Consider the following 23043-nt stretch of genomic DNA (forward strand, 5'->3'; position numbering starts at 1 on the left):
ATTAACAATACAACTGCAAATCGAGAATGCTGAAAAATTTTAAACACTCATTTTTCAAACTGTTGAGTGTTAAAACATTATGGACAAAGTTTTAAAATTTAAATTTAGCTTAAATAACAATCATTTTTTGTTTAATGCAATAGGTTAAAGATCCAAAGGAACAAAAATAATATTGCAGGTTGGGACAAAGAAGCATAACAAAGACACTGGTTTAGTGTTTCATGGGTAATGAATTCAGGCCTTTTCCTCTGGAAACACAATCTTCTATGAATTTGTGCTTCATAAAATACCTGTAAATCTATTCATATTCATTTTTTTCATGTATGCGTTTAATGAACAAAGATATTAGTACCTACCAAGTATCAGGTACAAGATTAGCTGCTAAGGATACAAGATGAAAAAAGTCAGCTTGCAACAAACGGTCTTACTGTCCAGTGAGGGAGACAGAATAAACAGATGTACCATGACAGAAGCAAGCACAGGGCACTACAGATGTTCACAGGGGAGATATACCTAATCAAAAATGAAGAGATCAAAGATTATCTCCTGAAAGGATGACTTCTAAGCTGTTTATTAAAGAAGAAATCAGAGTTAGGGGAAAGGGAGGAGTACTCAGGTTAATGATACAAAATCTCATATTCTCACAGCCTCATCATGCAAACATATGCCATACTGCCTTGGTCAAGCATGGTACTTGCTATAAAAATTATTTCATAAGTAGTAGGAATTTAAATTTACTACTGAATACAAGTTTTAATAATATGAATTAAACAATATTTTAAAATTATTCTCCTAGCTCTGCCACAGATACCTTTATTTAATTTGAAATAAAACTTCAGAGATTCATGTTTGACTAAAATATAATGAAATTTTTTAAGAAAATCACATCCATCTTATTTGAGTTTTCTATGCACTGTATGGCTAGAAACTGCATGAAAAAATCCAGGGGCTCTATGATGGGATGGAAAAGGTAGGTATATCTCTGGTCTAGAGCAAAGAAAGGGCACTTCACTGATTTCTGAGGCTGTTTCAAAACTATATGCACCAATTTGCCTACTTAGCATGTAGCATGTATTACAACATCAACAGGTTGGGTTGCTTCCTGGAAAGGTTCCCTAAACTAAGACCACAGTCCTGGCTCTCCCTCTATCAGTGATGAGTTTTGGAGAGAGTATCTCACACCACTACTTTTATCTTAACTTTTCTATGGTCCCAGAAATATTTACCCAGGAGACACTACAGTAAATATTAAAATATTTTCAAAGCTGCAATGTTTTCAATCCGATTAATTTTGATCTGCTAGAAATGCAACCCCAGCGTTAGAGTATATGCTACCTTGAAGAGAAAAAAAAGCCACTGATGGAAAGCAAAATAACAGAAGGATCAATCAGTAAGTAGCAACACAGTTGGAGCCAGGTTTGGCTTGGGAACAATAAAGAAAAACACAATACAAGCGGATAAAGCACATTTAATTTTCCTCATGTAGCTTACAGGGATATCTGAGAAATTTATTCTAAGACAACAGTCTGATTTCTTACAGAATTATATATATATATATATATATATATATATTTACAGATAATTCAATATGTTCTGATTAAATTTTTTCATCTATCTTTTCTTGGTGAGTTGGAATGTTCTGGTTTTGTACAACATATAATAAATTATGCTTTTCATAGTTTCTTTTGTATACTTTTTTTGGTCATAACAAAGAGCTAAAAAAAAATTCCCCACAAAACATTTGATCTGCCAGTGAACAGACTGTGAGCTCCTGGTAGTGCCAATGTTCTGCTTTCCTAAGTCTTCTACTGCTCCTACAAATGCCCTATACAAACGATTTGGATCTCTCTCTCTCTCTCTCTCTCTCTCTCTCTCTCTCTCTCTCTCTGTGTGTGTGTGTGTGTGTGTGTGTGTGTGTGTAAAATAAGCAATTTAATTCTGACTCATATAAATGTCAACTCAAAATCAAAATAACTGAGAAATATTACAGAAAAGCAACCAATACTGATACCACTGAAAGAACACAGTATTTGGAATTAGGGAGATCTGGCCTAGAATTCTTGGCTATACACTAGAATCACCACGGGACTTTTGAAACAGTAGATTACCTTAGCACACACCGGAGACCACCTGATTTGCAATTCCTGGAGTGAGAAACCTAGGCATGATATTTTTGAAAAGCTTACCAGGTGACTCAGATGCAATGTGAAAGTTAATAACCTCTTCCTTAAATATTGTCCACAGGGCTCCATCATACACCCTCTTCTCTTCTCTCAGTATGCATTCCCCCTGTGCAAACTCACGTACTCTCATGGCTTTCAGCATATAGCATGGATTTATATGCTGAAAAATCTATATATCTAGCTAAGATCTCTTGTCTCATTTGGATATAAACACTTTGATATCTTGTATGTTTCCAACTCAAACGTGTCCAAAACTGAACCAATCACTCCCTTTCTCTCATTGTAACCCTTTCCTATACACCCAATCCAAAAGAATACTAAATTCCAACAACTATACCTCTTAAACATCTCTCCAATTGATCTATTTCTTTCTATTCCCATTCCTTGTATAGGTCACCACCATTGCTTAACTGAACTGATGCTAGAACTTCTGAACTGGTCTCCTACCTGCTATCTTGCTCTCCTCCAATCCAAATTCTTCACTGCAACTGGAGTGATCGTTCTAAAACGCAAACTTTATCACATTACTCTCCTCACATTACTCAAACTTTATCACACATGAAACGTGCAAGTGACTTCCCACTGCCATCAGAATCATTTCTAAACACCCTAACACAGTTTATAAAGACATTCAGGACTGTACCCCTGCCTGCTCTGACCCTACATTCAATGTTCAAGTTTTAAACTTTCATGAAGTTCCTAGAAGGGACTATTCTTCTCTTACTCTAGGCACTGGCATAAAATTTTTACCTGAAAGAATCTTTTTACCTCCTTCCTGCTCTAGCTAACTACTTTTTTATTTTTCACGTCTCAATTTAAATGCTATGGCTTCTGGGGAAACCTTTCCTGAATTGTTCAATCTGCGGTAAAGACTAGAGGCAGAGTTGGTATTTACCAAACAGTCAGATGTACCTCCTCTACATTGCCCAGGCTGGCTTCCAGTTTGGTTGAGGAAATAAAGCTGATTTACAAACCACTTACAAGACTGGTCCTTCAAAACATCCTGCGGGATTCTCAAACTCTCCCTTCCTCTTTCTTGGTGACCTAAGAAACCATATGCTTCTGCAAGATGGATAAGGGCCACCTAATGCAAATTGGACATTATTTGAATGAAAAACAAATACCTGTGTGATAAATTAAGAAGGTTTCTGGGTTAATTGGTTACTACAGCTTAGCTTAGCCTACCCTTACTAATAACAATACACAGCTTCAGCTTTCCACTCCCACAGGACTTCTTTATTACTTAACACACCTCTGTTGCTCACCTGTCTTCCCTAATAAGACTACAAAGATCTAGCAAGTGCTTGAAACATAGAAGGCACTGAGAAACTACTCACTATATGAATGAATGGATCAACATAACTTACCTTTTTTACTACAATGCAGTAGTGCCACCACTTTGAATTTATAAGGAATACTGTTCACCAAATACTTTATCTTCTAGTATTTTTCTATAACTTTTCATCTTAGCTAAAAGTAGCTGTGTAAACTTTGTATCTTACGTTTTTCACTTAACATAAACATATACCTGTGCTATGACAAATTTATCATATCATTTATAATAAATATATAATATTCTTTTTTATAGAAATACTGTCACATACCCAAATATTCCCTATTCTTGGACATTTAGGTAGTTTCCTGCAATCAATTTCAAATGCAAGGTTGTATCTATCCCTGTTCAACTTACATTTTGAATAATACCACCATAGTTCAAAGATTTCATATTTTTACACTGCAGTTTCCTTGAAAGTTTGAATTTTGTCTTATTATTATACCTATATAATATGCCTCACTAGGTGTCTTGAATTGAATAAACATTGATAACTCAGAGTAACTTATAAAGATATGTATTGCTCATAAGTAATTCATATAAATACACATCTGCATTATTCTGCACACCCCACAATATAATGTTAAATCTAATTGTTAACTGTTTCCACCTGTTATAAGAGAGGAATTAGTTTTATGCACCCAAAAATAGTCTTCAAAATACACCCTATATTACTATAGCACTTTAATACTAAGTAAATCATACACACTTTTTACTTACATACAGATTGCATGTGTATTACAAGGATTAAATAATGAAACCAATAATACAAAATATGAGGTAGTCAGCTATAAATCATTTCTTGACCAGATTTATATTTCATATTTCCTATAAGATCTAATGTAGAAATATCACAAAGGGGGGCGGAGCAAGATGGCCGAATAGGAACAGCTCCAGTCTCCAACTCCCAGCGCGAGGGACACAGAAGACCAGTGATTTCTCCATTTTCAACTGAGGTACTGGGGTCATCTCACTGGGGAGTGCCGGACAATTGGTGCTGGTCAGCTGCTGCAGCCCGACCAGCGAGAGCTGAAGCAGGGCAAGGAATTGCCTCACCTGGGAAGCGCAAGGGGGAAGGGAATCCCTTTTCCTAGCCAGGGGAATTGAGACACACAACACCTGGAAAATCGGGTAATTCCCACCCCAATACTGCACTTTAAGCAAACGGGCACACCAGGAGATTATACCCACACCTGGCCAGGAGGGTCCCATGGCCAAGGAGCCTCCCTGATTGCTAGCACAGCAATCTGCAATCTAAACGAAATGGCAGCAGCGAGGCTAGGGGAGGGGCGCCCGCCATTGCTGAGGCTTAAGTAGGTAAACAAAGCCGCTGGGAAGCTCGAACTGCATGGAGCTCACAGCAGCTCAAGGAAACCTGCCTGTCTCTGTAGACTCCACCTCTGGAGACAGGGCACAGCTAAACAACAAAAGGGGAAGCAGCAGAGGCCCGTGCAGACGCGAACCACTCTGTCTGACAGCTTTGAAGACAGCAGTGGATCTCCCAATACGGAGGCTGAGATATGAGAACGGACAGACTGCCTGCTCAAGAGGGTCCCTGACCCCTGAGTAGCCTAACTGGGAGACATCCCCCACTAGGGGCAGTCTGACACCCCACACCTCATAGGGTGCAGTACACCCCTGAGAGGAAGCTTCCAAAGTAAGAATCAGACAGGTACACTCTCTGTTCAGCAATATTCTATCTTCTGCAACCTCTGCTGCTGATACCCAGGCAAACAGGGTCTGGAGTGGACCTCAAACAATCTCCAAAAGACCTACAGCTGAGGGTCCTGACTATTAGAAGGAAAACTATCAAACAGGAAGAACACCTATATCAAAACTCCATCTGTACGTCACCATCAACAAAGACCAGAGGCAGGTAAAACCACGAAGATGGGGAAGAAGCAGGGCAGAAAAGCTGGAAATTCAAAAAATAAGAGCGCATCTCCCCCTGCAAAGGAGCGCAGCTCATCGCGAGCAACGGATCAAAGCTGGTCAGAGAATGACTTTGACAAAATGAGAGAAGGCTTCAGTCCATCAAACTTCTCAGAGCTAAAGGAGGAATTACGTACCCAGTGCAAAGAAACTAAAAATCTTGAAAAAAGAGTGGAAGAATTGATAGCTAGAATAATTAATGCAGAGAAGGTCATAAATGAAATGACAGAGATGAAAACCATGACAGGAGAAATACGTGACAAATCCACAAGCTTCAGTAACCGACTCGATCAACTGGAAGAAAGAGTATCAGCGATGAGGATTAAATGAATGAAATGAAGCGGAAGAGAAACCAAAAGAAAAAAAAGAAGAAAAAGAAATGAACAAAGCCTGCAAGAAGTATGGGATTATGTAAAAAGACCAAACTACGTCTGATTGGGGTGCCTGAAAGTGAGGGGGAAAATGGAACCAAGTTGGAAAACACTTTTCAGGATAATCCAGGAGAACTTCCCCAACCTAGTAGGGCAGGCCAACATTCAAATTCAGGAAATACAGAGAACACCACAAAGATACTTTCGAGAAGAGCAACTCCAAGACACTAATTGCCAGATTCACCAAAGTTGAAATGAAGGAAAAAATCTTAAGGGCAGCCAGAGAGAAAGGTCGGGTTACCCACAAAGGGAAGCCCATCAGACTAACAGCAGACTTCTTGGCAGAAACTCTACAAGCCAGAAGAGAGCGGGGACCAATATTCAACGTTCTTAAAGAAAAGAATTTTCAACCCAGACTTTCATATCCAGCCAAACTAAGTTTCATAAGTGAAGGAGAAATAAAATCCTTTACAGATAAGCAAATGCTTAGAGATTTTGTCACCACCAGACCTGCCTTACAAGAGACCCTGAAGGAAGCCCTAAACATGGAAAGAACAACCAGTACCAGCCATTGCAAAAACATGCCAAAATGTAAAGACCATCGAGGCTAGGAAGAAACTGCATCAACTAACGAGCAAAATAACCACAATATCATAATGGCAGGATCAAGTTCACACATAACAATATTAACCTTAAATGTAAAGGACTAAATGCTCCAATTAAAAGACACAGACTGGCAAACTGGATAAAGAGTCAAGACCCATCAGTCTGCTGTATTCAGGAGACCCATCTCACATGCAGAGACATACATAGGCTCAAAATAAAGGGATGGAGGAAGATCTACCAAGCAAATGGAGAACAAAAAAAGCAGGGGTTGCAATCCTAGTCTCTGATAAAATAGACTTTAAACCATCAAAGATCAAAAGAGACAAAGAAGGCCATTACATAATGGTAAAGGGATCAATTCAACAGGAAGAGCTAACTCTCCTAAATATCTATGCACCCATACAGGAGCACCCAAATTCATAAAGCAAGTCCTTAGAGACTTACAAAGAGACTTAGACTCCCATACAATAATAATGGGAGACTTCAACACTCCACTGTCAACATTAGACAGATCAACGAGAGAGAAAGTTAACAAGGATATCAGGAATTGATCTCATCTCTGCACCAAGCGGACCTAATAGACATCTATAGAACTCTCCACCCCAAATCAACAGAATATACATTCTCTCAGCACCACATCACACTTATTCCAAAATTGACCACATAATTGGAAGTAAAGCACTCCTCAGCAAATGTAAAAGAACAGAAATTATAACAAACTGTCTCTCAGACCACAGTGCAATCAAACTAGAACTCAGGACTAAGAAGCTCAATCAAAACCGCTCAACTACATGGAAACTGAACAACCTGCTCCTGAATGACTACTGGGTACATAACGAAATGAAGGCAGAAATAAAGATGTTCTTTGAAACCAATGAGAACAAAGATACAACATACCAGAATCTCTGGGATACATTTAAAGTAGTGTGTAGAGGGAAGTTTATAGCACTAAATGCCCACAAGAAGAAGCAGGAAAGATCTAAAATGGACACTCTAACATCACAATTAAAAGAACTGGAGAAGCAAGAGCAAACACATTCAAAAGCTAGCAGAAGGCAAGAAATAACTAAGATCAGAGCAGAACTGAAGGAGATAGAGACACAAAAAACCCTCCAAAAAATCAATGAATCCAGGAGTTGGTTTTTAAAAAAAAACAACAAATGATAGACCGCTAGCAACTAATAAAGAAGAAAAGAGAGGAGAATCAAATAGACGCAATAAAAAATGATAAAGGGGATATCACCACCGACCCCACAGAAATACAAACTACCATCAGAGAATACTATCAACACTTCTACGCAAATCAACTAGAAAATCTAGCAGAAATGGATAATTTCCTGGACACTTACACTCTTCCAAGACTAAACCATGAAGAACTTGAATCCCTGAATAGACCAATAGCAGGCTCTGAAATTGAGGCAATAATTAATAGCCTACCAACCAAAAAAAGTCCAGGACCAGATGGATTCACAGCTGAATTCTACCAGAGCTACAAGGAGGAGCTGGTACCATTCCTTCTGAAACTATTCCAATCAATAGAAAAAGAGGGAATCCTCTCTTACTCATTTTATGAGGCCAACATCATCCTGATACCAAAGCCTGGCAGAGACACAACAAAAAAAGAGAATTTTAGACCAATATCCCTGATGAACATCGATGCAAAAATCCTAAATAAAATACTGACAAAACGGATTCAGCAGCACATCAAAAAGCTTATCCACCATGATCAAGTGGGCTTCATCCCTGGGATGCAAGGATGGTTCAACACACACAAATCAATAAACGTAATCCAGCATATAAACACAATGAAAGACAAGAACCACATGATTATCTCAATAGATGCAGAAAAGGCTTTTCACAAAATTCAACAGCCCTTCATGCTAAAACGCTCAAGAAATTCGGTATTGATGGAACATACCTCAAAATAATAAGAGCTATTTATGACAAACCCACAGCCAATATCATACTGAATGGGCAAAAACTGGAAAAATTCCCTTTGAAAACTGGCACAAGACAGGGATGCCCTCTCTCACTACTCCTATTCAACATAGTGTTGGAAGTTCTGGCTAGGGCAATCAGGCAAGAGAAAGAAATCAAGGGTATCCAGTTAGGAAAAAAAGAAGTCAAATTGTCCCTGTTTGCAGATGACATGATTGTATATTTAGAAAACCCCATTGTCTCAGCCCAAAATCTCCTTAAAATGATAAGCAACTTCAGCAAAGTCTCAGGATACAAAATCAATGTGCAAAAATCACAAGCATTCTTATACACCAATAACAGACAAACAGAGAGCCAAATCAGAATGAACTTCCACTCACAATTGCTTCAAAGAGAATAAAATACCTAGGAATCCAACTTACAAGGGATGTAAAGGACCTCTTCAAGGAGAACTACAAACCACTGCTCAGTGAAATAAAAGAGGACACAAACAAATGGAAGAACATACTATGCTCATGGATAGGAAGAATCAATATTGTGAAAATGGCCATACTGCCCAAGGTTATTTATAGATTCAATGCCATCCTCATCAAGCTACCAATGAGTTCTTCACAGAATTGGAAAAAAACTGGCTTTAAAGTTCATATGGAACCAAAAAAGAGCCTGCATTGCCAAGACAATCCTAAGTCAAAAGAACAAAGCTGGAGGCATCACACTACCTGACTTCAAACTATACTACAAGGCTACAGTAACCAAAACAGCATGGTACTGGTACCAAAACAGAGATATAGACAATGGAACAGAACAGAGTCCTCAGAAATAATACCACATATCTACAGCCATCTGATCTTTGACAAACCTGACAAAAACAAGAAATGGGGAAAGGATTCCCTATTTAATAAATGGTGCTGGGAAAAGTGGCTAGCCATAAGTAGAAAGCTGAAACTGGATCCTTTCCTTACTCCTTATGCAAAAATTAATTCAAGATGGATTAGAGACTTAAATGTTAGACCTAATACCATAAAAACCTAGAAGAAAACCTAGGTAGTACCATTCAGGACATAGGCATGGGCAAGGACTTCATGTCTAAAACACCAAAAGCAACGGCAGCAAAAGCCAAAATTGACAAATGGGATCTAATTAAACTAAAGAGCTTCTGCACAGCAAAAGAAACTACCATCAGAGTGAACAGGCAACCTACAGAATGGGAGAACATTTTTGCAATCTACTCATCTGACAAAGGGCTAATATCCGGAATCTACAAAGAACTCAAATGAATTTACAAGAAAAAAACAAACAACCCCATCAAAAAGTGGGCAAAGGATATGAACAGACATTTCTCAAAAGAAGACATTCATACAGCCAACAGACACATGAAAAAATGCTCGTCATCACTGTTCATCAGAGAAATGCAAATCAAAACCACAATGAGATACCATCTCACACCAGTTAGAATGGCAATCATTAAAAAGTCAGGAAACAACAGGTGTTGGAGAGGATGTGGAGAAATAGGAACACTTTTACACTGTTGGTGGGATTGTAAACTAGTTCAACCATTATGGAAAGCAGTATGGCGATTCCTCAAGGATCTAGAACTAGATGTACCATATGACCCAGCCATCCCACTACTGGGTATATACCCAAAGGATCATAAATCATGCTGCTATAAAGACACATGCACACGCATGTTTATTGCGGCACTATTCACAATAGCAAAGACTTGGAATCAACCCAAATGTCCATCTGTGACAGACTGGATTAAGAAAATGTGGCACATATACACCATGGAATATTATGCAGCCATAAAAAAGGATGAGTTTGCGTCCTTTGTAGGGACATGGATGCAGCTGGAAACCATCATTCTTAGCAAACTATCACAAGAACAGAAAACCAACACCGCATGTTCTCACTCATAGGTGGGAACTGAACAATGACATCACTTGGACTCGGGAAGGGGAACATTACACACCGGGGCCTATCATGGGGAAGGGGGGGGGGGAGGGATTGCATTGGGAGTTATACCTGATATAAATGACGAATTGATGGGTGCTGACGAGTTGATGGGTGCAGCACACCAACATGGCACAAGTATACATATGTAACAAACCTGCACGTTATGCACATGTACCCTAGAACTTAAAGTATAATAAAAAAAAAAAAGAAAAGAAGCTCAGAGCTCCCAGTGATTCTATGTTATGAGGAGTTGTATAATTATGTAATTATATATTACAATGTAATAATAAGAGAAATAAAGTGCACAATAAATGTAAAAAAAAATCACAAAGAAGTAGTTTAATTATTAAGCAACAGAATAAGGGAAAATTGCTCACTTTCAAGCACTTTTAAAAATGTTATCTGAGGCCGGGCGCGGTGGCTCAAGCCTGTAATCCCAGCACTTTGGGAGGCCGAGACGGGCGGATCACGAGGTCAGGAGATCGAGACCATCCTGGCTAACATGGTGAAACCCCGTCTCTACTAAAAAATACAAAAAACTAGCCGGGCGAGGTGGCGGGCGCCTGTAGTCCCAGCTACTCGGGAGGCTGAGGCAGGAGAATGGCGGAAACCGGGAGGCGGAGCTTGCAGTGAGCTGAGATCCGGCCACTGCACTCCAGCCTGGGCGACAGAGCGAGACTCCGTCTCAAAAAAAAAAAAAAAAAAAAAAAAAAAAAAAAAAAATGTTATCTGAATATTCACTGCATTCTTTTAGAAATTTGAAAATGAGCATTTTAATGAGAAGTAACATTTTTCCACCTGTTAAACAGCGCTGCTGAATCTAGATTTACTGAAAGTGATCCAACATTTCCAAGTGATTAGGCATATGCTGGGAATGTCAATCTTTTAACTATATTTAGTGAAGAAAGTGAAGTCACTTGCCACAGTTTTATTGATTCATTTATTATTTATCCCTGCTAGCTTCCAATAATTCAGGATGATTCACCTGGAGTTACAAGGCAGCACTGACTATAGGAAAAACACTAGCTTTGAAATCAGATTCACCTAGGTTTAAATCCTGTCTGTGCCGCAAAGTACCTACAGAATCTTAGCCAAGTCACTTATCTTACTCTCTGAGCAGCACATTCTATACCTATTATCTCTGTGTATAGCTGTATGTACCTGGCTTGTAGCTGGCATTCCATGAGTCATTTTTCTTTTTCTTAAATATTTAATTAGACTTTTAGAAAAATAACTGTGATATGTTTTTAATAACATTCTCATCCAGATTTTAAGAAATAAGGATTTTAGTACTGTGACTGGTAGGAAAAACATCAATATTTCAAAATAACAATACAGATACCACCCTGGCTTGATTCATTTTTTGGAACTGCTTTATATAGTCATACCACTAAGTACAGTAAAATACTACTTAAAGGGTACCTATGAAAATGATTTCTCTCAAGTCTTCTATGATAACTTCTCTTAGGAACTGACATTCAAGCTGAGATCTAACAGGAACCAGCCACTGAATGACTGAAAGTAAGAACACGCAGAGGGAACAATTTGTGTAAATGATCTGAAGTGGAAACAAGCTTGGTGTGTCCAAAATTGGCAGGTCAATTTGGATTATAAATGAGGGTGGCCAAATCAATCATGTCTTGGGTCAGAGTAAATAATTTGTAGTCTTATGCAAGGAAAGAGCTCCAATACACCACACTTTAAAATGCTGCCAGTAGAGTACAAACAATGAGCACTACAATTAATCTGTTGGAACTGTATTTACAAAAAGAAGGTATCATCATACAAATAACAATATACATTCAGTTAGTTGAAGTGTAGTGCCAGTAGCATTAAGCATGGTCTAAGAAATTTAGGGCAGTTAAAAAAAGTCAGAGGCTTGGAAGGCTCTGCTACTTATAATCATGTGATCATGGGCATGTCTCTTCAGCTCTCTGTATCTTAGTTTCTTTATCTATAAAAGAGAACACAAGTTTCTCCAAGAATTCTTATGAAAATGAAATATGATAACAATACACAATATTCAGAAATTACCTGTTATTTTGTGGGTACTTAATAAATAGTTCTTGTAATAATTATGTTATTCCAATTCAGTTTCTTCTGCTCTTCCAGACAGATTCATCATCTCAAAGCAACCAAAGATAGATTGATACATGCTAGGTTTTTAAGAAAATTCTTTCTTTTACACTTAAATTTCCATAGCTTGAACATCTCAATGAAAACATATTATATGTGTGTCAATATCTGAATATTTAAATACACTTGTACACTAACATAGTTAAGAATAATAATGAGAATGTATTTTATTTTATTTTATTTTTTTTGAGATGGAGTCTCGCGCTGTCGCCCAGGCTGGAGTGCAGTGGCCGGATCTCAGCTCACTCCAAGCTCCGCCTCCCGGGTTTACGCCATTCTCCTGGCTCAGCCTACCGAGTAGCTGAGACTACAGGCGCCCACCAACTCGCCTGGCTAGTTTTTTATATTTTTTAGTAGAGACGGGGTTTCACCGTATTAGCCAGGATGGTCTCGATCTCCTGACCTCGTGATCCGCCCGTCTCAGCCTCCCAAAGTGCTGAGATTACAGGCTTGAGCCACCGCGCCCGGTGAGAATGTATTTTAAATCAATATATTAAAACCTATACACTAAATAGATGTTGCTCCATTTAAAGTATAAGATCACAGGGCTACAATTATTCAAAATAGCTTTGAACTCTCTTCTCGACCCAGTATAATAATGAATTTTAAAGCTCCACAAAAATCTATTTTTAATTTTTACTTGCTTTTGATCAAAAATCTAACAAACAAAACACAAAATCAAAAACCTGCCTCATCAGACATTACTCCCAAAGACAGCTGTCTGTAAAAATGAAACACAACCCTCAAAAAAAATGACTGATAATACAAATAACATTCAAAATCACAGCAAAGTCTCTGAAGACCTTAAGAATTTCCAGTGCTTAAGCAAAGCAGCATTAATGACATAAGCGCATAGACTCCTATGAGATTACTTTATATGTTGCCTGTTTGCATGGATCGTTTCTAGGACATTAGTTTGAAAGCAGTCTACCAGCCAGGTGCAGTGGCTCACTCCTGTAATCCTAATACTTTGGGAGGCCAAGGTGGGTGAATCACTTGAGGTCAGGAGTTCAAGACCAGCCTGACCAACATGGTGAAACCCTGTCTCTACTAAAAATAGAAAAATCAGCTAGGTGTGGTGGCACGTGCCCATAATCCCAGCTACTCGAGAGGCTGAGACAGGAGAATCACTTGAACCCGCGAGGCAGAAGTTGCAGTGTGTCAAGATTGTGCCATTGAATTCCAGCCTGAGTGACAGAGCAAGACGCTATCAAAAAAAAAAAAAAAAAAAAAGGTCATGATAGATATGAAGCTAGCTTTTCTAACTTCTTGGCAACAGTACTTCAATATTCTTTCTTCCTAGCCTCAGTTTTTGTTTTGTTTTGTTTAATATTTTTTTAACTTCAAAAGTTTTGGCAGAACAGGTGGTGTTTGGTTACACAGAAAAGTTCTTTAGCGGAGATTTCTGAGCTTTTGGTGTACCTATCACCTGAACAGTATATACTGTACCCAATGTGTACTCTTTATCCCTCACCCCACAACCCTTACTCCTGAGTACCCAAAGTCCATTATATTATTCTCATGCACTTGCAGTCGAATAGCTTATCTCCCACTTGTAAGTGAGAACACACAATGTTACTCACTTAGAATAATGGTTATTTCACTTAGAATAATGGTCCCCACTGCATCCAGGTTGCTGTGGATACTATAATTTCATTCCTTTTTATGGCTGAGTAGTATTCCATGGAATATACATATGTACTACATTTTCTTTATCCACTTGTTGGCTGATGGACATTTAGGCTGGTTCTGTATTTTTGCAATTGCAAATTGTGCTGCGATAAACATGCATGTGCAGATGTCTTTTTCATATAATGACTTCTTTTTCCTCTACGTAGATACCCAGTACTGGAATTGCCGGGTCAAATGGTAGTTCTACTTTTAGTTCTTTAAGGAATCTCTGCACTGTTTTCCACAGTGGTTGTACTAGTTTACGTTCTCACCAGCATTGTAAAAGTGTTTCCTTTTCACCACATCCTTGCCAATGTTTGTTATTTTTTGATTTTTTAATTATGGCCACTTTTGCAGGAATAAGGTGGTATATCACCATGGTTTTGATTTGCATTTCCCCGATAAAAAGTGATGCTGAACATTTTTTCATGTTTATTGGCCATTTATATGTCTTCCTTTGGGAAATGTCTATTTATGTCCTTTGCCGACTTTTTGATGGGACTGTTTCTTTCTTGATGATTTGTTTGAGTTCCATGTAGATTCTGGATATTAGTTCTTTGTCAGATGCATAGTTTCAGAATATTTTCTCATACTCTTGGGTTGTCTGCTAATTATTTCTTTTACTGTGCAGAAACTTTTTAGTTTAATTAGGTACCATCTGTTTATCTTTATTTTTGTTGCATTTGTTTTTGGGTTCTTGGCCATCAACTCTTTGCCTAAGCCAATCTCTAGTAGAGTTTCTCCAATGTCATCTTCCAGAATTTTTATGGTTTCAGGTCTTATATTTAAGTCTTTGATCTGTCTTGAATGGATTTTTGTATAAGGTGAGAGATAAGAATCCAGCTTCATTCTTCTAAATGTGGCTTGCCAATTATCCTAGCATGATATTTTGAATAGGGTGTCCTTTCTCCACTTTATGTTTCTGTTTACTTTGTTGAAGATCAGTTGGTTGTCAGTATTTGGCTTTATTTCTGGGTGCTCTATTCTATTCCATTGGTCTACATGCCTATTTGGATATCAGTACCATGTTGTTTTGGTAACTATAGCCTTGTAGTATAGTTTGAAGTTGGGTAACGTGACGCCTCCAGATTTGTTCTTTTTGCTTAGTCTTGCTTTGGCTATGCAGGTTCTTTTTTGGTTCTATATGAATTTGAGGGCTGTTTTTTTCCAATTCTGTGAAGAATGATGACAGTATTTTGATGGGAACTGCACTGAATTTGTAGCTTAATTTTGGCAGTAAGATCATTTTCAGAACATTGATTCTACCCATCTGTGAGCATGGGATGTGTTTCCATTTGTTTGTATTGTTGACGATTTCTTTCAGCAGTGCTTTGTTTCCTTGTAGAGGACTTTCAACACCTTCGTTAGACAGATTCCTAAGCATTCTGTTTTCTTTGCGGATGTAAAAGAAGTTGAGTTCTCAGCTTGTTCGCTGTTGGTATATAGCAGTGCTACTGACGTGTGTACATCGATTTTGTATCCTGAGACATTACTGAATTCATTTATCAGATCTTCTTGGAAGAATCTTTAGGGTTTCCTAGGTATAAAATCATATCATCAGTGAATAGTGATAGTTTGACTTCCTCTTTACCAATTTGGATGCCCTTTACTTCTTTCTCTTGCCTGATTGTTATGGGTAGGACTTCCAGTACTATGTTGAATAGAAGTGGTGAAAGTGGACATCCTTGTCTTGTTCCATTTCTCAGGGGGAATGCTTTCAACTTTTCCCCATTCTGTATGATGTTGGCTGTGGGTTTGTCACAGATGGATTTTATTACCTTGAGGTATATCCCTTCTATGCTGATTTTGGTGAGGATTTTAATCATTAAAAAAATGCTGTACTTTGTCAAATATTTTTTCAGCATCTATTGAAATAATCATACAATTTTTGTTTTTAATTTGGCTTATGCGATGTATCACATTTATTTACTTGCATTATGTTAAACCATCCCTGAATCCCTGGTATGAAACCCCACTTAATCATGGTGTATTACCATTTTGATATGCTGTTGGATTCAGTTTGCTAGTATTCTGCTGAGGATTTTTGCATCTATGTTCATTAGAAATATTGGTCTATGGTTTTCTTTTTTTGTTATGTCCTTTCCTAGTTTTGGTATTTGGATGATATTGGCTTCATAGAATGATTTAGGGAAGATTCTATCTTTTGGAATGGGTTCCGTAAAATTGGTACTAATTCTTCTTTGAAAGCTTGATAGAATTCAGCTGTGAATCCATCTGGTTCTGGACTTTGTTGTTGTTGTTGCCAATTTTTAAATTACTGTTTCAATCTCATTACTTGTTATTGTTCGGTTCAGAGTTTCTACTTCTTCCTCATTTAAACTAGGAGGCCTATATATTGCCAGGAACTTATCCATCTCCTTCAGATTTTCTATTTTGTGCGTGTAAATGTGTTCATAGTAGCCTTGGATGATCTTTGTATATCTGTGATATTGTTTGTAATATCTCTCATTTTGTTTCTAATTGAGCTTATTTGAATCATCTCTTTTCTTCATGAATCTCGCTAATTTTGTTTATCTTTTCAAAGAACCAGCTTTTTACTTCATTTTCTTTTGTATTGTTTTGTGTTTCAATTTCATTTAGTTCTGCTCTGATCTTTGTTATTTATTTTCTTCAGTTGGGTTTGGGTTTGGTTTGTTCTTGTTTCTGTATTTCCTTGAGGTCTGACCTTAGATTGTCTATTTGTGCTCTTTCAGAGTTTTTGATGTAGGCATTTAATGCTATGAACTTTTCTCTTAGCACCACTTTTCCTGTGTCCCAGAGGTTTAGATAAGTTGTGTCACTATTATCATTCAGTTCAAACAGTTTTTTATTTCCATCTTGATTTCACTGTTGACCCAAAGATCATTCAGGAGCAGATTCTTTAATTTCCAGGTATGTGTATAGTTTTGGGCGTTCCTTTTGGAGTTAATTTCCAATTTTATTTCACTGTGGTCTAAGAGGGTACTTGATATAATCTATTCTCTTAAATTTATTGATACTTATTTTGCAGCCTATCATATGGTCTATCATGGAGAATGTTTCATGTGGTCATCGATGAAAAGAATGTCTGTCTATTTTGCAGTTGTTAGGTATAATGTTCTGTAAATATCTGTTAAGTCCATTTGTTCTAGGGTGTAATTTAAGTTCATTGTTTCTTTGTTGACGTTCCATCTTGATGACCTGTCTAGTGCTGTCAGTGGAGTATTGAACTCCCCCACTATTAATTGTGTTGCCATTTATCTTATTTCTTAGGTCTAGTAATAATTATTTTATAAATTTGGGAGCTCCCATGTTAGGTGTACATATCTTTACAATTACACTATTTTCCTGTTGGTCTGATCCTTTTATGATTATATAACGTCCATCTTTGTCTTTTAAACTGTTGTTACTTTAAAGTCTGTTTTGTCAAATATAAGAACAGATATTCCTGCTTGCTTTTTGTTTCCATTTGCATGGAATATCTTTTTCCACCTTTTACTTCAAGTTTATGTGAGTCCTTATGCATTAGGTGAGTCTCTTGAAGACAACAGATACTTAGTTGGTGGATTTTTATCCATTCTGCCATTCTGTACCTTTGAAGTGGAGCATTCAGGCTATTTGCATTCAATGTTAGTATGGAGATTTGAGGTACTTCATCATACTAGTTGTCACCTGAATACCTTAGATTTTTTTCATTGTGGTATTTTGTATAGGTCCTGTGAGATTTATGCTTTAAGAAGGTTCTATTTTCAGTTTCTAAGGATCATGTCTACGAGCCTGGATTCCCGATCCAGAGACAATGGCCCCGATGGGATGGAGCCTGAAGGCGTCATCGAGAGTAACTGGAATGAGATTGTTGACAGCTTTGATGACATGAACCTCTCAGAGTCCCTTCTCCGTGGCATCTACGCCTATGGTTTTGAGAAGCCGTCTGCCATCCAGCAGCGAGCCATTCTACCTTGTATCAAGGGTTATGATGTGATCGCTCAAGCCCAATCTGGGACTGGGAAAATGGCCACATTTGCCATATCGATTCTGCAGCAGATCAAATTAGATCTAAAAGCCACCCAGGCCTTGGTCCTGGCACCCACTCGAGAATTGGCTCAGCAGATACAGAAGGTGGTCATGGCACTAGGAGACTACATGGGTGCCTCCTGTCATGCCTGTATTGGGGGCACCAATGTACGTGCTGAGGTGCAGAAACTGCAGATGGAAGCCCCCCACATAATCGTGGGGACCCCTGGCCAAGTGTTTGATATGCTTAACCGGAGATACCTGTCTCCCAAATACATCAAGATGCTTGTACTGGACGAAGCTGATGAAATGTTAAGCCGTGGATTCAAGGACCAGATCTATGACATATTCCAAAAGCTCAACAGCAACACTCAGGTAGTTTTGCTGTCAGCTACAATGCCTTCTGATGTGCTTGAGGTGACCAAGAAGTTCATGAGGGACCCCATTCGGATTCTTGTCAAGAAGGAAGAGTTGACCCTGGAGGGTATCTGCCAATTCTACATCAACGTGGAACGAGAGGAGTGGAAGCTGGACACACTATGTGACTTGTATGAAACCCTGACCATCACCCAGGCAGTCATTTTCATCAACACCCGGAGGAAGATGGACTGGCTCACCGAGAAGATGCATGCTTGAGATTTCACTGTCTCTGCCATGCATGGAGATACGGACCAAAAGGAACGAGACGTGATCATGAGGGAGTTTCGTTCTGGCTCTAGCAGAATTTTGATTACCACTGACCTGCTGGCCAGAGGCATTGATGTGCAGCAGGTTTCTTTAGTCATCAACTATGATTTTCCCACCAACAGGGAAAACTATATCCACAGAATCGGTCGAGGTGGACGGTTTGGCTGTAAAGGTGTGGCTGTTAACATGGTGACAGAAGAAGACAAGAGGACTCTTCAAGACATCGAGACCTTCTATAATACCTCCATTGAGGAAATGCCCCTCAATGTTGCTGACCTCATCTGAGGAGCTGTCCTGCCACCCAGCCCCAGCCAGGGCTCAATCTCGGGGGGCTAAGGAGCAGCAGGAGGAGGGAGGGAAGGGAGCCAAGGGATGGACATCTTGTCATTTTTTTTCTTTGAATAAATGTCACTTTTTGAGGCCAAAAAGAAAAAAAAAAAGAAGGTTCTATTTTGGTGCATTTCAATATTCTGTTTCAAGATTCAGAACTACTTTTAGCATTTCTTGTAGTGTTCATTTGGTAGTGGCAAATTCTCTCAGTATTTGTCTGAAAAAGTTTATTTCTTTCTCACTTATGAAGTTTTGTTTTGCTGGATATGAAATTATTGGATGCCAATTATTTTGTTTGAGGAGGCTAAAAATAGGACCCCAATCCTTTTTGGCTTGTAGGGTTTCTGCTGAGAAATCTGCTAATAATCTCATAGGTTTTCATTTACAGGTTACCTGATGCTTCAGCCTCACAGTTCTTAAGATCCTTTCCTTTGTCTTGACTTTGGATAACCTGATGACCATGTGCCTGGGTGATGATCTTTTTGAGATGAATTTCCCAGATGTTTTTTAACTTCTTATATTTGGATGTCTAGATCTCTAGTGAGGCCAGGGAAGTTTTCCTCAATTAATCCCTCAAATATATTTTCCAAACTTTTAAATTTATGTTCTTCCTCAGGAATAACAATTATTCTTAAGTTTGACCATTTAACATAATTCCAAATTTCTTGGAGGCTTTATTTCTTTAAATTCTTTTTTCTCTGTCTTTGTCTGATTGGGTTAATTCAAAAGCCTTATCTTCAAGGTGTGAAGTTCTCCTTTCTATTTGTTTGATTCTATTGTTGAAATTTCCAGTGCATTTTATATTTCTCTAAGTCTGTCTTTCATTTCCAGAAGTCATATTGTTTTTCTCATTATGATATCTATTTCTCTGGAGCATTCTTCATCCATATCCTGTATTTTTAAAATATTTATTTAAAATGCTTTTCACCTTTCTCTGGTATTTCTTTGAGTAGGTTAATAGTCAACCTTCTGAATTCTTCATCTGGCAATTCAGAGATTTTTCTTGGTTTGGATCCATTGCTAGTGAACTAATGTGGTCTTTGGGGTTGTTATAGAGCCTAGTTTTGCCATATTACCAGAACTAATTTTCTGATTCCTTCCCATTTGGGTAGACTATTTTAGTGGAAAAATGTGGAACTAGAGTGCCGCTGTTGAGAGTGTTTTGTACCATGGGGCAATCCCTTGATATGGTGCACTCCCCTTTGTCCTAGGAATAGGGCTTCCTGAGAGCCAGACTGCAGTGATTGTTATTGCTCTTCTGGGTCTAGCTACCAAGTGGGGTTACCAGACTCTGGGCTGGTACTAGGGAATGTCTGCAAACAATCCTGTGATGCAATACATACTCAGGTCTCCCAGCCATGGATACCAGAACCTTCTCTGGTGGAGATGGCAGGGAGTGAAGTAGACTCTGTAAGAGTCCTTGGTTGTAGATGTGTTTAGTGTGCTGGCATTCTTGAATGCTGGTTATAGTAGCAGTGACAGTCACATAGACAAACTCTGGATCACTGGTTAGCGAGGATGTTGCAGGCAGTGGAATTCACTGTTGTTTTCTCCTTCTTTGGAGCAGGGGTATTGGATCATGAGTTGCTATAATGTCCTGAGTTGGTTGGCCTCCAGCCAGAAGGTGGCAATTTGGAGAGAGCACCAGAGTTTTTTTGCCAGTCTCCAGGAATTTGTAGCAGCCTGCTGGGGCTTTCAAAGGATTGGTGATTTCTTTCACTTTTTCTGGTATACTCTGTGGCGGTTCCTGGAGCAAAAGTCCATGGTGTGAGTCTCCACATGCTATTCTGTTCATCCAAGTGGGAGGTGCAGGTCAGCCCTGTCTCCTGTCTGTCATCTTCCCTCTACCTCTGACCTTAGATTTTTTTAATAACTGCAATCACCTATCATGTATTTTTGCCTCCTCTTTTACATCATTATTGTGGTAAAACCCATTAGCCTTCCTTATGAAAGGAAGATTGAGAGATAGAGAAGGGTTAAATGGGTAATTCAAACTTAAAAGATAAAGGTGAGGTAGTAAAGAGATGGAAGTCTAGTCCCATTTACTTCCAAATAAATACCAGAACTACAGGTAGCATAGAGGGGAAAGGATTTAGGCAGGGCACTTCCTAAGATCTAAAGAAGAAAAGAACGAAGGGAACAGTGAAGATAGGAAAGACAAAAGGATTCCCACCCCTACTTTGTATCCTGTTGGGTAAATGAAACTCTAGCAGTGGTCTGAGCCTGATCCAATTCCTACTCTAATTGCATGAGTGGGATAAGTGAGTCTCAGAAATTATGTGAAGGCTGTGGTAGGGGTTTGTTTATGTTTGGGGATGAGCCATGGTCAGGTAAGGAGACAGGTATACTTCAAAATATTTTGCATTAAAACACTGTCATAGGCTGGTGGAGCAAGATGGCCGAATAGGAACAGCTCCAGTCTCCAGCTCCCAGCGCGAGCGACACAGAAGACAGGTGATTTCTGCATTTTCAACTGAGGTACTGGGTTTATCTCACTAGGGAGTGCTGGACAATCGGTGCTGGTCAGGTGTTGCAGCCCGACCAGCGAGAGCTGAAGCAGGGTGAGGCACTGTCTCACATGGGGAGCACAAGGGGGAAGGGAATCCCTTTTCCTAGCCAGAAGAACTGAGACACAAAACACCTGGAAAATCGGGTAACTCCCACCCCAATACTGCACTTTACCAAAGGTCTTAGCAAACGGGGACAGCAGGAGATTATATCCCATACCTGGCTGGGAGGGTCCCACGGCCACGGAGCCTCCCTCATTGCTAGCACAGTAGTCTGCAATCTAAGAGCAAGGCAGCAGCCAGGTTAGGGGAGGGGCGCCCGCCATTGCTGAGGCTTAAGCAGGTAAACAAAGCCACTGGGAAGCTCGAACTGGGTGGAGCTCACAGCAGCTCAAGGAGGCCTGCCTGTCTCTGTAGACTCCACCTCTGGGGACAGGGCACAGCTAAACAACAACAACAACAACAACAACAAAACCAGCAGAAACCTCTGCAGATGCAAACGACTCTGTCTGACAGCTTTGAAGAAAGCAGTGGATCTCCCAACACGAAGGTTTAGATCTGAGAACGGACAGACTGCCTGCTCAAGTGGGTCCCTGACCCCTGAGTAGCCTAACTGGGAGACATCCCCCACTAGGGGCAGACCGACACCCCACACCTCACACGGTGGAGTACAGCCCCGAGGAAGCTTCCAAAGCAAGAATCAGACAGGTACACTTGCTGTTCAGCAATATTCTATCTTCTGCAGCCTCTGCTGCTAATACCCCGGCAAACAGGGTCTGGAGTGGACCTCAAGCAATCTCCAATAGACCTAAAGCTCTGGGTCCTGACTGTTAGAAGGAAAACTAACAAACAGGAAGGACACCGACACCAAAATGCCATCAGTACGTCACCATCATCAAAGACCAGAGGCAGATAAAACCACAAAGACAGGGAAAAAGCAGGGCAGAAAAGCTGGAAATTCAAAAAATAAGAGCGCATCTCCCCCTCCAAATGAATGCAGCTCGTCGCCAGCAATGGATCAAAGCTGGACGGAGAATGACTTTGAAGAGATGAGAGAAGAAGGCTTCAGTCCATCAAACTTCTCAGAGCTAAAGGAGAAATTACGTACCCAGCGCAGAGAAACTAAAAATCTTGAAAAAAGAGTGGAAGAATTGATAACTAGAATAATTAATGCAGAGAAGGCCATAAACGAACTGACAGAGATGAAAACCATGACACGAGAAATATGTGACAAATGCACAAGCTTCAGTAACCGACTCGATCAACTGGAAGAAAGAGTATCAGCGATTGAGGATTAAATGAATGAAATGAAGCGAGAAGAGAAATCTAAAGAAAAAAGAAGAAAAAGAAATGAACAAAGCCTGCAAGAAGTATAGGATTATGCAAAAAGACCAAATCTACGT

General features: G+C 39.3%; 2 protein-coding genes across 4 annotated transcripts in view; one reads left to right on the forward strand and one right to left on the reverse strand.

The window, feature by feature from the left end:
- The window catches only part of MBD5 (methyl-CpG binding domain protein 5), a 546612-nt gene that overhangs the window by 451779 nt on the left and 71790 nt on the right, over positions 1-23043 (reverse strand). The gene's annotated exons all lie outside the window — the stretch shown is intronic.
- LOC117095031 (eukaryotic initiation factor 4A-I-like) lies at positions 17854-19234 on the forward strand. Its single transcript, XM_033231582.1, has one exon. The coding sequence runs from the start codon at positions 17868-17870 to the stop codon at positions 18750-18752; it is 885 nt and encodes a 294-aa protein (XP_033087473.1). The 5' UTR covers positions 17854-17867; the 3' UTR covers positions 18753-19234.

The sequence above is a fragment of the Trachypithecus francoisi genome, unplaced genomic scaffold (genome assembly GCF_009764315.1).
Source record: "Trachypithecus francoisi isolate TF-2019V2 unplaced genomic scaffold, Tfra_2.0 Lachesis_group13, whole genome shotgun sequence".
NCBI classification, from domain to species: domain Eukaryota; kingdom Metazoa; phylum Chordata; class Mammalia; order Primates; family Cercopithecidae; genus Trachypithecus; species Trachypithecus francoisi.